The following is a 17,072-nucleotide window of genomic DNA, read 5'->3' on the forward strand; positions in this document are numbered from 1 at the left end:
TGAAAATAATTTCCTTTAGAGCTTCAAAATATCTCCTTCATTTAGATCTCTCATCAAATGTAACCCTCAATTTTCATGATCACCCTACATAACATAGTATATACTGACCCACTCATTAGCTCCCTGTCCTCCCTATCACAGCCCTTGTCTCCACATGAGATTAAACACACTCATCTACTTCTTTATTGCAGCTATTCTTGCTAGAAAAAAGCTAAGGACTCTGAGCAATCCCATGCCTAGATATATGATTGGCACATAGCAGTGCTTGACAAATATCTGATGAAGTAAATTAACAAAATAAGTTGTGATGGAGCTTGACAAAAAAGAAAAGAGTCCCATACAGATAGTACAGAATATTTTCAGGTTGAGATCATGATGTTGGTACATCCTGTGAAAGAGGAGAAGACTACAGCCACCTACAGATGATATTTTGTCCTGTACATGAGCATCCTCCAACAACAAACCTTAGCAACCACAAATTTGTTCTTCCATGTATCATTTAAACATATAACAAAAACATGTTTATACTTTTGTATTAAGATTTCCTAATGTATGACATGGCCCAGACTTGAAATTCTTTCCACTTAAAGCTTCAGGTTATATATTCATAAGTTAGTCCCAATATGATTAATTTTATTAATTAGTACACTTGGAGAGAGGGCAAAGGGAATGGAGACAGTTATATCTGCAATGAGTACAGCTTTTGTTTTCAAGTAATTCACTCTTTTTTTCACTTGTTTCCTATACTCACTATACAATATTTTTTTCTCTCATTCATTCTCCATCTTTCTCTTTTTTCCATGGTCTTTTATGCTCCCTTTTGTCATTCTAGATACTTCTGCTATATTGGTAGCTAAGTCACAGGTCATGCACAGATTTTAAAAGAATCTTGTTTAATCTTTGAAGGACCAAAGCAGAGTCCTTCCTGAAGCAGGAAGCTGGAAGCTGCTGGATGTGGAAGGCTTGGCAACTGCAGGGGGACAGCTACTGGGAAAGTGTTCAGATCCTTCATTGTGAAACTATGCTCCTGGCCTTCCAAAGTCTCTTCCTCACCTCATATGACAGCCACAGAACTTGCCTGCATCTTTTGGCAATTAATCCTAAAATCATCAGATTTTAGAACAGAACAGGACCTCAGAGATAACCTACCTTACAAACCCTCAATTTTAAAAATGAGGAAATGGAGGCCAAGAGAGGTTAAGTGACTTGTCAGGACTCATGGAATTAATGAGTTGACAGGATGTAGGGACCCAGATATCTCTACAGACCAGGACCCTGAAGAATGACTTGTTGGAAAAGCCCAGGAAACCTTACAGGTTATGCTATCAAAAATGAAAGAACAAGATAACTGATCTAAAGGAAAAGTTTGGGAATGAACACTGAGTACGTCAAGTGTAAATCAATCTGCTAAAGATATTTCCAGATATTCTTTTTTTTAAAAAAAAAAAAAAAGAAAAGAAAGCAAATAAGCATATGATAGTTAAGGAAAGACTAGGCTAAGCATTACACTGTTTTTTTTAAAAACTCTTAAAGCCATTTATGTTTTCATATTTAATAGTTTTCAATGTAATATCTTATATACATAGTGATGACTATACCATTACACTGACCTCTAACTTAATGCCTTTCAGTAATCGAAAGCAGCTGATTCTAATGTGCTGCTGCTTTAGTGTGAAGGAGCTTAAGACTGCGTTTGTGTGCAATCAGGTTAAGCTTGGCTCCAACAGGAGAAAAATCCATACATATGTTGCAAAGATCTTAAAAATGCCTGTATTCCCAACCTGATTACGACTTACATTTTTGCATGGTTTGTCACAGCAGATCACTGAAATCAAATCAAGATGTAAAAAGGGATAAAGTGGCTTTCTTCTCCATTCTTCCATTAGTCACCATGACCTATTGAAAAAAGGAACTTTTCCCTCTCTCACCTAAGGCAAGGTGGGATACTCCTCAGGAAGTTATGCCAATTTTTATCAATACGTGCTCGAGTTACAAAGCTAATTTTCTAGTTTTCATCCCCTACATTTGTAAATATAAGTTGCTTTGTTACAGAATAATTTGCCATTTCTCTCAACAATTATATTTAGTTTCCTTTTAATAAAACAGTAAAAAAATTAATATAATGTTGAAAACTTATTTAAAGGTTATAAAAATGGATTTGATTAAACTGAAAATGTAGATGCAAGAATTAGAGCTATAGCTAGTCTTACCTAATAAGTAAAACTTGGTAAAACTTCAGTAAGAATTAAATCAAGTCTGTTACTGGTTTGCTTGTCAAACGGAGATTAGCAGATGATACATAAGCATTTGTTTTGGCGTAATTTAAACTGCTGACACTATCAAGTTGTATTTTATTAAGATAGTATGTTGTTGTTGATAACATAAAAAATACAAATGCAATAAATATTATGGTTAACAATCTAGCTGTTATCTAGAAAATTCTCAAGCAAGACTGAGACTACGTCAAAATAAAGGGTTTGGAAGAAAGGGAAATGTGTTGGCTCTTGTTACATATAAGCGTGTTTGTTATAGGAGCATTTTCAGGTTAATTTTTGCTATTAATGTAAACCACAATTGGGGGACCTCATTGCTGGAAGAGGAATGGGGGAGGGGCTAGTTATATAAACAATATACAACAAAGAAAGTCTTTATTTTCAATACCTGAATACATCAAGTTTGTTTTTAGGGAGAAGGTTGCAGCTTAAATGTTCTCAACTATCCAAGAAGTGATTTATTAGTTTTTAAGAAAATATTTTCTTATATTTTGACCAAAAAATACCTGGTTTAAGTGAACAAAACCATCCTTGTTAGTGAAAAGCAGACCCACAAAAAGTTTGTTTCAAAGATCCAGTAAGGAAAAGCAAAACTAATTCAAGAGGAAAAGCTGCTTTCCTAATAGTAGCTTCCGAATCTGGATCTAATAGTTCTCAAAGGCCAACTGGAGTCTTCCAGTCTTAAAAGTTTTGTCTTTATCCATGGATCATAGACACTCTCTCTGAGGCAGCATAACACAGTTATAAACCATTTTTAAGCAGTTATATATTCTGTTTCTGGGCTTTGGTCATAAAGCTGAAAAGCTATGAACCAAAAAACAGAATGAAGGCAAACAAAAGTTATAATTATTTTACAGAGCAGTTTTCCAAACACAACTTTCTTTTTTGCTCTTCTATTTTGAGCAAATGGTGATGTAGCATCTACTAGTGATAAAATAAATGTGACCCAGTGATTACTGCTTTAGGGACAGCGCAGTGACAGGGCTCAGACCTGCATTTCAACTTACTGATTCCGTGTCGGCCAGCACCTCAGCTGTGTACTCTTCCAATTTCTAAATGGACCTAATCCTGTTATTACAGAATAATTACTGCAAATCAGCACAATTACTACAAAGATGTGAATAAACACACACATACCAGTAGCTGTTTTCTACAAATTATCATCAAAACACAGAGAAACAGCTAATCGTGGTAACATTAAGACAATGTTTATTCCTCCCAGTGTTTGGGCGAGTTTATTTTAAGATGTCATCTTCAACTAGTAACGACGCAGATGATTTTACAGACTCCATAAACCTTTCTAATCTAAACTCTTCTCAACTGAAAGTTGGCCGCTTTTCCCTCAGAGCAACATCTGCAAAGGCCTGATTTCGTAAGGACCCGCTTTTATGGTACATTTGCAGAAAAAGCCACTACAACACATTTAGAAATCTCATTTTAGAAAGCTCGTTGCTAAGGTACTCTCCTAAATTATGCTTAAGGTATTATGAAAGTAATAAAATGTGCACTTAGTATTTATCACAGCTGAAGCATGTTTTTAAATAAGTACAACAAAACTTTATCCTCTCACCAATATTATCGGACTTCCTTCATAGATAATCATTTTTGGAAGGCAGGGTGGGTAGAAAGGGGGAGAACTCAGAAAGCACACAGTGCACAGTGGTGATTGTATGTCCGAACCTACCTCCTGGACAATGCCTCATTGCCATCTTGCATCTCCTGGATTCAGCAATGGTTGGACACGGTATTGTGTCTTTTGCTGGCTTTTTAATGATTTGCCGTGTTCTGGTTTCCAGACCCCATTTAAATCCACATGTGCGATTATTTCGGCTACAAGTTCCCCATTCACTCCAGTGACCAACTTCACATCCTTCTAGTAAAGATGGTTAGAAAAAGAAAAAAACACAAACACGTAAGTTAGTATCCATTTGCTTCACCGACATCAAATTTAGATAGCAGGGTTCCTTCATTCCCCCTTCCCCTTGCCTTCAGATACCAAAAATTAAATGGTACAGCCCTTGAAGACCTATAATTGCCTTTTGGAACTTTAATTTTTTGAACCATAGGGTATTTCTATCAAAAAAACAAAAACAAAAAACCCAATGTCCCTTAAGTAATTGATAAGCTGTTACTTTCCATTTGTCTCAGTTCAGTTTTCAAAGGGTGCTATTGGTCAGTTATATTTTTTCCTTCAGCTTTTAAGTTCGGGGAACATGTGCAGGATGTGCAGGTTTGTTACACAGGTAATAGTGTGCCATGGTGGTCTGCTGCACAGATCATCCTAATACCTAGGTATTAAGCCCAGCATCCATTAGCTATTCTTCCTGATGCTCTCCCTCCCCACATCACCTCCATCCTGACAGGCCCTAGTGTGTGTTGTTCCCCTACATGTGTTCATGCATTCCCATCATTCAGCTCCCATTTATAAGTGAAAACATGAAGTGTTTGGTTTTCTGTTCCTGCATTAGTTTTCTGAGCATAATGGCTTCCAACTCCATTCATGTCCCTGCAAAGGACTTGATCTCATTCTTTTTTATGGCTGCATGGTATTTGATGGTACATATGTACCACATTTTCTTTATACAGTCTATCACTGATGAACATTTAAGTTGATCCCATGTTTTTGCTGTTATGAATAGTTCTAATAACACTGAAATGTGTAACTTTTAAAAGAGTCAACAGCTGAAACCTAAAGTAGAAGACACTATTTCCTATCACGACAGAAGACAAAATTTTACAGGCTAATTCTGAATGTGCCTCCACCAAACTCACAAATGTATTTAATTTTGGAAGCACTTGGTGAGAAATACGGGGAGCTTGCTTTGCATTTTGATTTTTTCTGTTCTTTCAACAGGTGTCTGGAGACCACAGTTCTTATTCCCCATATTGGTGCTGTACATTACTACAGTTTGAAAACTAAACAGATGTGATCAGTCATTTAAAATATATGTGTTTACTACATACATAAAAGCTTTTAGCATCCCCCATGTTAAGTCCACATAGTAGAAAAAATGCTAACCCCCAACTTCCCAGAGAGGGAGAAGAGAAACAAGGATAAAGGTATACAAAGCTAAACCTCCTCAACCACTTCACCATTAAAACTCCTCTTCCCACTACTGAATGAGGGTTCAGGCCCAGAGTCCGCATACCATTAATATTTCTGCCTTCTAGACATCATTGGGTATCACAGCTGCTTCTTAGACTTTTCAAAGTCAATTAAGATTTTTTCATTCAAGGAATGCATCAGACTCTATTTATAATATGTTTGTAGTTAAGGATTTCAGCATTTCCACTGAACATTTGTAATGTGTGTGTCCTGCCTCTCAAAAGCAAATTCAACATTCTGAATATGTTATTCTAGTGACTTTCTTATTTTAATTGTGGTGCCTATATAAATGTATTAACTCGCACATAAGTAGAAACATGAAAGCACCTATTTCTTCAAAAACTACTTAAATGTCTTCTCTGAAAGCTCTCAAATGTACAATTACAGACTACTTTAAAATTTTTATAGAAAAACGTTGTCAATTTTCTTCTAAGTCTCCATTTTAAGAGATGTAAAGTCTATAACACATAGCTGTGTTGTATATCATATCAGATATATAACATCAAATGAAATTCTGTCAATATATCCATAATTAGATTAAGAGATTCCTCATAATGTAGCCACTGACAGATCTTTACCTTTCAATCAGTGGTATAAAAATGCCAACGTATTTTACTAACACTCAGAAGATATAAAATTTATAAAACCTGTATTACCATTTTCACAAATAGTATATTTATTAAATTATGCATTCTAGGTATAGAAATTTAGTAAAATTGTTTTAATGCATTTGTAACAAATAATCAACAAAATATGGCACAAATAATTTCAATTCTTTTCCGTTTACACAAACAGCTAAGCAAGCAGCTCTGGAATTTCTACACATAGCACAAGCAATAAATTAGTTGCTTCACGTGGTATTGCTGAAAAATTTTCTTCTAAACAAAATGTTTTTCTCTAACAGTTACTAATAATTTATTAAGAAATGGATGTATTACGCAGGTGATTTAAAAAAAACTTAGTCAACACTTAAGTAGATTAACCTAGCAAATGCACAACTAGCAAATTTTATACCAAGATACGAGACTGTCCAATTTGTCATGATACTTAACTCAAAGTCAGCAAAGAATGTAATTTTCAGTTCTGATGAACAAGAGAACCAATTTGTTTTTTAGTTTAAATATATCCAGCATGCCTATTTTCAAGGAAAAGCTGTTAAAAGTCTCAGTTTGAGAGTTACATTAAAAAAAAAAAAAAGAGAGAGTTACATTAAAAACTACTCACCCACACATTCCATGGTTTCTTCTAATGGTGCGAACCCATCTGGACATTCATCAAAGCAACGGCCTCTATGCAAATAAAAGCCTACTTTGCACTTGGTACAAAAGTCCTTGCTAAAGCAAGAATCACAGTTTTCTATTCTGCATCCTAAAAGCAATTTTAAAGAGAAAAAAGAAAATGTCAAAGAAATGTACTTGTTTTACAAATAAAATGTTTATAAACTCACTGGCTAGCCCATTTGAAATACTCATGGTCAGAGAAATATTGTTTAATTCATTTGTTTTAGTGCCATCTCATTCTAAATCATTCCTGTGTCTTCAAACATGTTACCACATCAATAATCGAAGAGAGGATGCCAGCCCAGGGCCCCAGGCAGCATGAGAACTTTCAGAAATGTTGTTAATCTCCAGATTGGATTACAACAAAAATTATGAAGAAAAAGAAAATATTCCTTCTACAAATTATTTGCTGCCACTATTGAAATCTGTCTGCCCTCAAAAGGCCTACAATGGGAACACTGTAATAAGTGTTTGGGTATAGTAAATGAGTTAAGAAATTTAATTTTTAAAATGTTTTAAAATGCATGGTCTATTTTATAGGGCACTGGTGAACACTGGCACCTACATTCATCAGAGGGTGACTTGGGGGTGGGTGGAAGTTTGGGTCATTTTGTTGAAAACCTACAATGTATCAAAGGCTTTATGTGTATTTCCACTGACTCTTCACCATAATCCTACACAGTGGGAAATAGAATCTCCACTTTGCAAATAAGAAATCTTGAACTAACAGAAAATCCCATAGTAGCAGCTGAATTCGTTCTGAAAGCCATCAAAACCATCTGCCTTTTAAATCCATTACCTTTCTCTCTATAACTCATTAACTGAAGTCTGCTACAAGTTTGTGAAATGGATGTGCTTTCAGGTGTGTTACATCTGGGTGTGAATACCAGGCTCGGCCCTTACCAACTCTGTAACTTTGGATAACTATATGCCTCTCTGAGTCTCTATTTCCTCCTGTATGAAACAGGGGGTAACACTGACCTTACAAAACTATTCTAAGGTTTTGTAATAATTTATGTAAATTGATAGGCTCATAATAAGTAGTCTGCAGATAGAAGCCACAGTGAATTAGAAACATGTATATTTCCACTAAACCACACACATTACAATAAGATATAAAAAGAAGCAATAATTTATAGGCTTGTATTCTAGATCAGATTCCCTGGTAGGCCAGTAACATCTGAGCCAGAAATCCTTGTCATGTACAGGTGAAAATAAATACACTCTTAACTACTCTTCAAGGAAAGTAAAGAAATTTGGAGGATGAGTAAATTGAAAGGTCAGATTTTCAACAGATTGTAATACATTATTACTTGTAACAGTTTCAACTGATGCAAATAACGGCACATAACCTGCTATGAAAACTCCATGACATCACATGTATTCATTTAGCAAGCCTCCAGAACTATACTGTGTGCTTTAAGGATTCAGAAAATCTTTTAAGCATATAGTTCTATAAGCAAAGAGATAAAGGGGTAAAAAAATGTAGCCAAAATATGAAATCACTGAAGATTTTAGTGATTTAAAGGCAAATTTAAAGGCTAAAAATAAATTTCATTAAAATAGATCACTTAAAAAATGACTGTGTCTAGACCTCTTAAAAATGCCAACTCTCTGCCTTTCAATTTTGAGTCTAAACAGGCTTTTTGTATTAAATGACCACTATGAAGCAGCTAATGCAGCTTCTAAAATGTTACCAAATTTATAAACTAAACACCAAATATGTGTGAGTTAAAGTCCACATGCAAATCTACTCTACTGCTCCTTTGGTGGGGAGGGAAATGGTGAGCATGGAAAAACAGTTTATCACCCCATAAAAGGTTCATTTGTAGTGTTAACTGCTGTAACCTATATTTTAATAAAACCATGGTCCATAGCTGGTCAATAACCTCTTAATCATGGTCAAAATACATGACCATTATGTCCACAAATTGTTAGTTTTCTTGCTATATTTTTAAAAAAAACAAGCAGCCCTTCCTGCTGTAGAGTTATTTTCCAAGAAATAGTGATGAACATTTAAAAGGATAAAACAGAACCAATGGGTGAGGAGGAAAAAAAAGCAGAACTAATGGGTGAGGAGGAAAAAAAGGACTGTACACTTCATAAATCAGCTATCATCTACAAGGCCTGATTTCTCTTTAAAATATACCCATACCAATAAGCTTTTTGGTCAAAAAGTTACAGCAACAAGCATTTGGAATTAATTTTACCAGGTCCTTTGCTGATCTTTATTGTAACTTGTAGCTCCCTTTCCTCATTTCATTCCATGCTCCTAATACCAGTTCATAGAATATGAAATTGCTGAAATACCTCTCATTCTCTGTAAAGTGTTTCTTTAACATTCTTCAAATATAAATCCTGCTAGATGAAAGCTTAATTATTAGTTCTCAAATTTAAGTAGAATACAAATATGATATGTTCAAATTTAAAAGTACAAGATGAATTATAAGTAATGACCTGGAAAACCCGTAACTAAGTTAACAACAACAACAAAAAAGACAAGTTGGCTGGGTATGGTGGCTCACATCTGTAATCCCAACACTTTGGAAGGCTGAGGTGGAGGGATCACTTGAGCTCAGGAGTTCGAGTTCAGCCTAGGCAACATGGTAAAACCACATCTCTACAAAATTTAGTTGGGCATGGTAGTGTGTGCCTGTTGTCCCAGCTACCTGGAGGGGGCTGAAGCAGAAGGATCACTTGAGCCCGGGAGGTCATGGCTGCAGTGAGCTGTGTTTGCACCACTGCACGCCAGCTTAGTCAACAAAGTAAGACCCTGCCTCAGAAAGGAAAAAAAAAGGCAAGTAGCAGAGTTGCGAGATATATATAGTATGACACAATAAAACTATGCATGCATGTGTTCATGTGTATGAAATAGCTTAGAGAAGATCATCTGGGGAGGGGATGGTAGAATTTTGAAATATGTTAGAGTGATTTTTCTGAATTATATCCTTTATAATTATATTTATGTAATTAAAGTATCATAGAAAAGGTTATTACAATATATATTTGTGACCTACTTAAGTTTACTCAAAAAAGCGCCACTCCATTAACATTGTAAAATTAAATTCTTTTTATTTTATTTTATTTTATTTTATTTTATTTTATTTTATTTTATTTATTTATTTTGAGACGGAGTATCGCTCTTGTTACCCAGGCTGGAGTGCAATGGCGCAGTCTCGGCTCACCGCAACCTCTGCCCCCTGGGTTCAGGCAATTCTCCCACCTCAGGCTCCTGAGTAGCTGGGATTACAGGCACGCGCCACCATGCCCAGCTGATTTTTTGTATTTTTAGTAAAGACGGGGTTTCACCATGTTGACCAGGATGGTCTCGATCTCTTGACCTTGTGATCCACCCACCTTGGCCTCCCAAAGTATAAATTCTTTTTATTTTAACAGGCAAGAATAAAGGCATCTATCACATCTGAAACATTTTCAGATTTGGGTGCATGAATTATACTCCTGATTTAATAATGTTGAACCTGCTATAATCTTCAAAATATACCTTCATTAGCCATCTCTTTCCAGTACCCTTTGTTTTCGCACGTTCAATAGTAGTGCTTTTTACTTCACTCAAATTGTAAGGGATAAAACTAAATAAAATATTGTCTCTGTAATAAAGTATTTCTTTTAAAAGCTTTGATCAGTGCCAAGTCCTAGCACCTGAAGCTGTGCTGGTCTTCCTGGCCTCATTTGTTCTTTGCCACTACCTAAAACCAATGCAGGCGGCCCATGCATTCAGCAGCCTGCACTGACAGAGCTCATCCACTCCCAAACATCTACAAATCCAACACTTTTTAAAGCAAGCAGCTCCACAAACCACCTAATCTAGGAACTCTCCTACTTGATATGCTTCACAGCCTTTGACAACATTTCCTCAGCAGCTGCCAATCCAACCACAACGCCCTGCTCTGTTCAGTCATTTCTCCAGGAGGTAACTCTTCTGCTTGGTGTGTATGGGGTGGGGAGGAGGGACAAAAAAAAACTTGTGAAGTTTCGTCGTCCTGTATGTCCTCCCCCAGCTTGTAGCCGTTTTCCAAACACTGCTTAAGCGTTTTGTCACGTAACTGGGATTCCTATCAACTCTATTAACTCATTTTTATATAAAAGTAAAGCATTCTCATTGTAAGTAAAAACTCAAAGCAGTACAGAAGGTTTACAGGAAAAAAAATATAAATCCTTTTTCTCACCTGAATGGCACATCAGGCCTACTCCCAAGAAATAGCCACTGTGTTAACAGTTTCTTCCATACACTTTAGAAAACCTCTATGTAAGTCTTATAAATAAATGAGTTACTCACCATTAGAACACCAGTAGGATCATACAACAGACTGTTAAACCTTAGAAAACTGACACTACATAATAGGTATATTAAAATTTACTAAACATAGGCCTTTTCTATAAAAATATGGGCTTTAAGTCCTTGTTCAAATAAAAGACCCTAGTTTAGCCAACTTACATGCTTCTAAATTACAGTACCTCCTTAAAAACATAACCGACCAAATGAGGACTGCCAATATTGGTTTAAGTAACATTACTGTCCAAGTGAAACTGCATCCAAATGCAGTCTGACAAGGCTGTCGTTTGGCAAGAAGGGCTTACCCTGGCCAAGAAACAGAAAAATAGGCTAAGTATCCTCTCTCCTATCCTCCCACAGTACCTTTACAGGCTCTAATGTAACAGTTTTCAAATTACACTGTAGTCCAGCTCAATGGTTCATTCCCAACATTCTCCAGGAATCTAGTATGTGCCATACCCTGAGAATCTAAACCCACTCCCTATCCTGGAGGTGCTAAGCCAGAGGGGTCCATGTGGCACTAACAGGGCATCAAAATGTAACAGGAGATATTAGAGGCATGTGTTGGGTACCTTAGAGACAAAAAAGGGACCCATTTCTGTTCTGCCGTTAAAGCTGGTTTTTTTTCCCCCATCTGTGAATTCCCAGTCCTAACACAGTACTGGACACATGGTGGAGTTTTAATGCTTGCCAAGTAAATGAACACGAATGCCATTTTAAAATTCGATTTCCATAATATTTGCATGCTTAGTGAGATTGATTGCACATGCACTGTAAGTATTTCTAATATTAAAAAGCCATACTTGTTGTAAAGAACTGCAAATTATGTGGAAGAACCAACGGTTAAACACCTGAAAACAATTATACTGGAGAACATAACTATCAGAGGAAGGTGGGTGACGTGTGCTATGAAAGTTGGAACCTCAGATGAGCAAGTTTTCGAGAGAGAGGAAGAAGCAAAGTCCCGGCAAGGGTGGCTGCCCTCGTGATGAGGCAATAAAGAAAATCCCCATGGCATGTGATGGGCCCAGTGAGGAGTGGCTTGGAGGAAGTGGAGGTTAGGTGATGGGAATGGATACTTGGGTTTAGAGGCTGTGGGTAGGGATTACAAATTATTCATATTTTGAGTGGTTTTAAGTATATAAGTAATAATTAGTATTGATAAAAATGAAGCTCAGTTTAAGATTAGGGGCTGGGTCTGACTAGCAGTGACTAGTCCCTGTAGATTCTGGGCATGAGCATAATTTCACTGGGTTTCCTCATTGAGACAGGTAACAGCCCCTATGGGCCAACCATCCTGATAGATACACAGAAGCACAGAAGAGAAAACAAGGTCCTTACATCTCAGGATCTTCAGTCTACTGAAGGGAAAGCTCCACAGACAGGTAATTAGGGAATAAAGTGGCTACTCTTAGCTAGAAGTACAGACAGAGCGATCTGGGGAGTGAACATGGTCAGAAAGTTAACCTTCCTGAAAACAGAAGAGAGTACAGGTCAGGAAAACCAACAGGAGGCTCAACCCTCTAAGAACTAACAGTACTGGGGAGAGGAGTTACAATCAATCCATAAAAGTAACAAATCAAGTGAAGGAGAAGATGAAAAACTGAGAGAAGCAGTTTTCATCACACAACTATCACTTTCCTTTGGTCTCACAGTGCTCTCAGGGCACTTGGCAAAGGGACAGAGTTCCTTTCATTTCTCTTCCCAGCAAAACCAAGATGACAAAAACCATCTCTTTTTTTTTTAATTTTTTTTATTGCATTTTATGTTTGGGGGTACATGTGAAGAACATGCAAGATTGTGTATAGGTACACACATGGCAGTGTGATTTGCTGCCTTCCTTCCCCTCAGCTATATCTGTCATTTCTCCCCATGCTCTCTCTCCCCACCTCCTCACCCCCCATCCCTCCCCCATTTCCCCCCAATGGACCCCAGTGTGTAGTGCTCCCCTCCCCGTGTCCATGAACCATCTCTTAACTGAATATCTCAGCATGGTCAATCATACAAATGAGAAAAGTAAATCCTCAAATTAAAAGCAGAGGAACATCAACCTTTGTTAAATGCAGCTTAAAAATGTAATTATATTTATTACAATCAATTATTGGAGAAAGGGAAGAAGTCAATAAGGTAGAAGGGACCTCAAACACCTCTAGGAATCTGTGTTCTCTTATTTCTTTATGCCCATCAGGGCTATGGACTTCAGACTTCCTTAGCATACCATGAAAATCCAACTGCTTGTTGTCCAGCAGCTCTTATTTAAAAATAGCATCTCTGTTCAGAATGTGGCAGTCACTGACACACAACAGGGCATTTATTTAGTTCTCAAGTAGCAGATGCAAGAATCAAAGGACATCAAGCCAACCCCTAGAAACCTCTACAGATTTCTCTCCCCACAGAGTACTAAAACTGAACAGAAATTAAAGGCACAGTTTGTTCCCCAAACATTCAAAATTAGACTTTTAGCAAATTTTCACCTGGAAAGCTCTAGATTATGAAACCTAATATGAGGTTTTTTAAAATTACATATTTTAGGCTTATCTAACAATTTCAAATACTACTATTTAACATTTCTTCTCAAAATTTGCAATGGGGTTATAAATATCCCTATATTTTAAGCTTTACATTACCAAAATCATGCATTTCTAATATTTACCATTGCAGTAACTCCATTAGACTATGTATTGATAAAAATTATTAATCCTAAGCTAAAAATACATTTTCTATAATACAGTCAGTTAACACACAGCTCATTAGAAGCTTCATTATATTTCAACCTAAATAAAAGAGTTAATTAGTTAGGATAGTTGGAATAGGATGAAACTGAATCATGTCAAATTCAGAACAGGACCCTTAGAATAAGAGTAAGGGGCAGGAAATAAGAACTATGTTGAGAATACAGTGGCCACTCCAGTAGTACAGTGGTTAGCAGATCTGAGGTTAGAATCTTGGACCACTTACTACTGTGTGACTGTGGTCAAGTCAGTGAAGCACTCTTTGTCTTAATGTCCTCATATATATTTTTTTTAAAAAGGTAACATCAGCCTCTATCTCATAGGCTTAAGAGGATTCAGAGGCTTAAAAAGTGCAAAGATCTCAGCACAGTACCTGCTGTGTCATTAGCTATCAAAAAGTCAGCTTTTGTGAGTATAAAAATTTACTACCATGTGATTCAGCAATCCTGCTGCTGAGTATATATTCAAAAGAAGGGCAATGAAAGAGATGTCTGCACTTTCACGTTTATTGCAGCACTATTTATAATAGCCAAGATAGAGAATCAACCTGAGTGCCTATCAATGGATGAAAGGATAAAGAAAATGTATGTATACACACACAATAAAATGTTATTCAGCCATAAAAATTGAATGAAATCCTGTCATTTCCCACTACATGGTTGGAACTGGGGGATATTATGTTAAGTGAAATAAGCCAGGCACAGAAAGACAAATATCAAATATTCTCATTCACCTGTGGGAGCTAAAAAAGTGGATCTTATGAAGACAGAATAGAATTGTGGTTACCAAGGACTAGGAAGAGAAGTGGATGAAAAGAAGTTAGTCAGGGGCTATGAACATGCAGTTAAATGGAAGACGTAAGTTATAGTATTTAACAGAACAATAGTAAAAGTATAGTTAGCAATCATTTATTATATATTTCAAAATAGAAGAGAAGAACTGCAATGTTCCCAACACAAAAGGTAAATGTTTGAAGTGATGGATATCCCAATTACTCTGAGTTAATCATTTCACATGGTATACAGATATTAAAATATCACATGTACTCTTAAAAATACATACAACTATTAAATATCAATAATAAATAGAATAAAACTTTTTTTTTTTTTTGAGACAGAGCTTAGCTCTTGTTACCCAGGCTGGAGTGCAATGGCGCTATCTCGGCTCACCGCAACCTCCGCCTCCTGAGTTCAGGCAATTCTCCTGCCTCAGCCTCCTGAGTAGCTGGGATTACAGGCACACGCCACGATACCCAGCTAATTTTTTGTATTTTTAGTAGAAACAGGGTTTCACTGCATTGACCAGGATGGTCTTGATCTCTTGACCTCGTGATCCACCCGCCTTGGCCTCCCAAAGTGCTGGGATTACAGGCTTGTGCCACCGCGCCCGGCCGGAATAAAACATTTTTAATCTAACAACTAGGACAAAAGGCTGGCAGCTCAAGATGGTAGATGGAAGGAAGCTCAAACAGGAAACTCCACGTGGAAAAACTAGATATAATTTTAATACACTGTATGCGTATAGTTTTAATAAAAATACATATATATGCACTGCTCAAATAAAGGGCATTACCCAATAAAGGGCATGGCCCACTGTCTATAGTAAACTTAGTGCCATCACCCTTGTTTAGGTCACACAGCTTAGCAAATTGATCACAATCATTTGTTGGGCACCTAAATGGAAAATCATCTGCTTTGAACATTAGGAACCAGGAGTTAGGAAACTAAGATCTAAAGGCAATTTTGACCTGGTGGGGACAGAGGGTAGAAATCACATTGTCTTTATTCCCTACCCCCTTAACCATCAGATAAAAAGTGTGAAATACCTGACTTACCCATATCATACAGTAAAATCCTGACCTAGCCTGTGATTTAAATCCTCAAGTTCCAATTAGGTAGAATTAGTGGACTCTACCTAGAAATTTACATACTGTTTTTCAGACAGCTATAGACTTCTCTTATATGCTTTTCAATCTTTTAACTTCTGAGGATATATACACTGTCAAAAATCAGGGAAAAATATTTAACTTGAAGTGTTCCAACAGTTTACTTTTTAAAAACTCCAAATTAAACCTTTTGAAATATGCTGCTAGTTGCTTCACTGTAATATTTGAATATTTAAATATTTTATCTTGTGCACCCACATACAAAAAATATGAAGAAACATTGAGGTTTGTTTAAAATCATGTGGTCAAATAATAAGGAACTCTGAAAATATTGGCTTTATTTCTCATATATTCAAGTGATGCACATTTGAAATCATTCTCAAAACAAATGAAATTAAAATGAACACATTTGCTAGGAATGTGAAATGCTTTAAAGGGAACTTTTTTTCCCATGGTAGAGGTGAGAAACAGTGGGAGAAGGACAACTACCTCAAAATAAAAAAGGAAATGAACGTGATCGTAATGAAAAGTTTCAAAACTTATAAGCCAAATTAGTATCTCCTATCAAATATTAAATTCCTGCCATGATTATAACTCTCATCTTGGTTAGCTCTTGTGCTTTTCCTTTTTGGGTAACTTGTCACCCTTTTATATTAAGGTTGAACTACAGCAGTTTAATAAACTTCAGACCTGCGTCTTTAGTTGGATTTTTCCAAATGTTGGAAAATGCAGATCTCTCCACCCAACTAAATGGAAAAGCATATGTAAGCTAATATATGTCTTACCCTCCACTCAACCTTTATCCAAGGAAAACAAGAAGAATCTCTTAATCCCTTTACACTCCAAATAGGCTAGAGCAAACTTTTCCTATAACAAGCCAGATAGTAAATATTTTAGGCTTTGCAGACCATACGGTCTCTGTCTAAACAACTCATCTCTGTCGTAACACAAAATACAGCCATAGGCAATACGTAAATGATTCAACATGGCTGTTTTCCAATAAAACTTTATGAAGATAGAAATTTAAAAGTTAGTATCATTTTCATGTGTCATAAAATATTGTTCTGATTTTTTGTTTTAAATCTCACTTAAAAAAATCTAAAAGCTATTCTTAGCTCAAGGGCACTACAGAAAAGATAGCTGTCCAAATTTTGCCCTTGGGTCATAATTTGCTGACCCCTAGGCTAGAGAATTACTGAAATCCATTGGGTACCTTGATAGAAAAAAGGAAAAAAAAATAAAGAGTTTTATTCTGAAAACACCAAACAGTAGCATTTAAGCTTAGGGAGGCCTAGTGATGTTTTACATACTCCATCTGGCTATGGGCATAAGACAAACATCAGATGAGCATGAGGATACTGTAATTCAGTTATCCTGACATGAGAATACTTTTATTTTAATATTTTTAATTTTATTCACACTGTATTGATAAATCAAGAATGATGACTCCTGGTCAGTCATCAATGAGTCAATATGCCATCCTATTTTAATAAGCTTCTAAC

At 36.3% G+C, this 17,072-nt stretch overlaps 1 protein-coding gene across 11 annotated transcripts in view; it reads right to left on the reverse strand.

The window, feature by feature from the left end:
• RSPO2 (R-spondin 2) overlaps nt 1-17,072 on the reverse strand; it is a 255,326-nt gene that overhangs the window by 61,795 nt on the left and 176,459 nt on the right. For all 11 annotated transcript variants that reach the window (XM_074387050.1, XM_074387049.1, XM_074387048.1 and 8 more), the window contains 2 exons: nt 6,604-6,747; nt 3,958-4,146 (listed from right to left, as the gene is read on the reverse strand). In XM_074387050.1, coding sequence (XP_074243151.1) covers nt 3,958-4,146; nt 6,604-6,747 — 333 coding nt within the window. The remainder of the gene's footprint in view (nt 1-3,957; nt 4,147-6,603; nt 6,748-17,072) is intronic.

This window comes from Saimiri boliviensis, chromosome 15 (genome assembly GCF_048565385.1).
Source record: "Saimiri boliviensis isolate mSaiBol1 chromosome 15, mSaiBol1.pri, whole genome shotgun sequence".
Classification (NCBI taxonomy): domain Eukaryota; kingdom Metazoa; phylum Chordata; class Mammalia; order Primates; family Cebidae; genus Saimiri; species Saimiri boliviensis.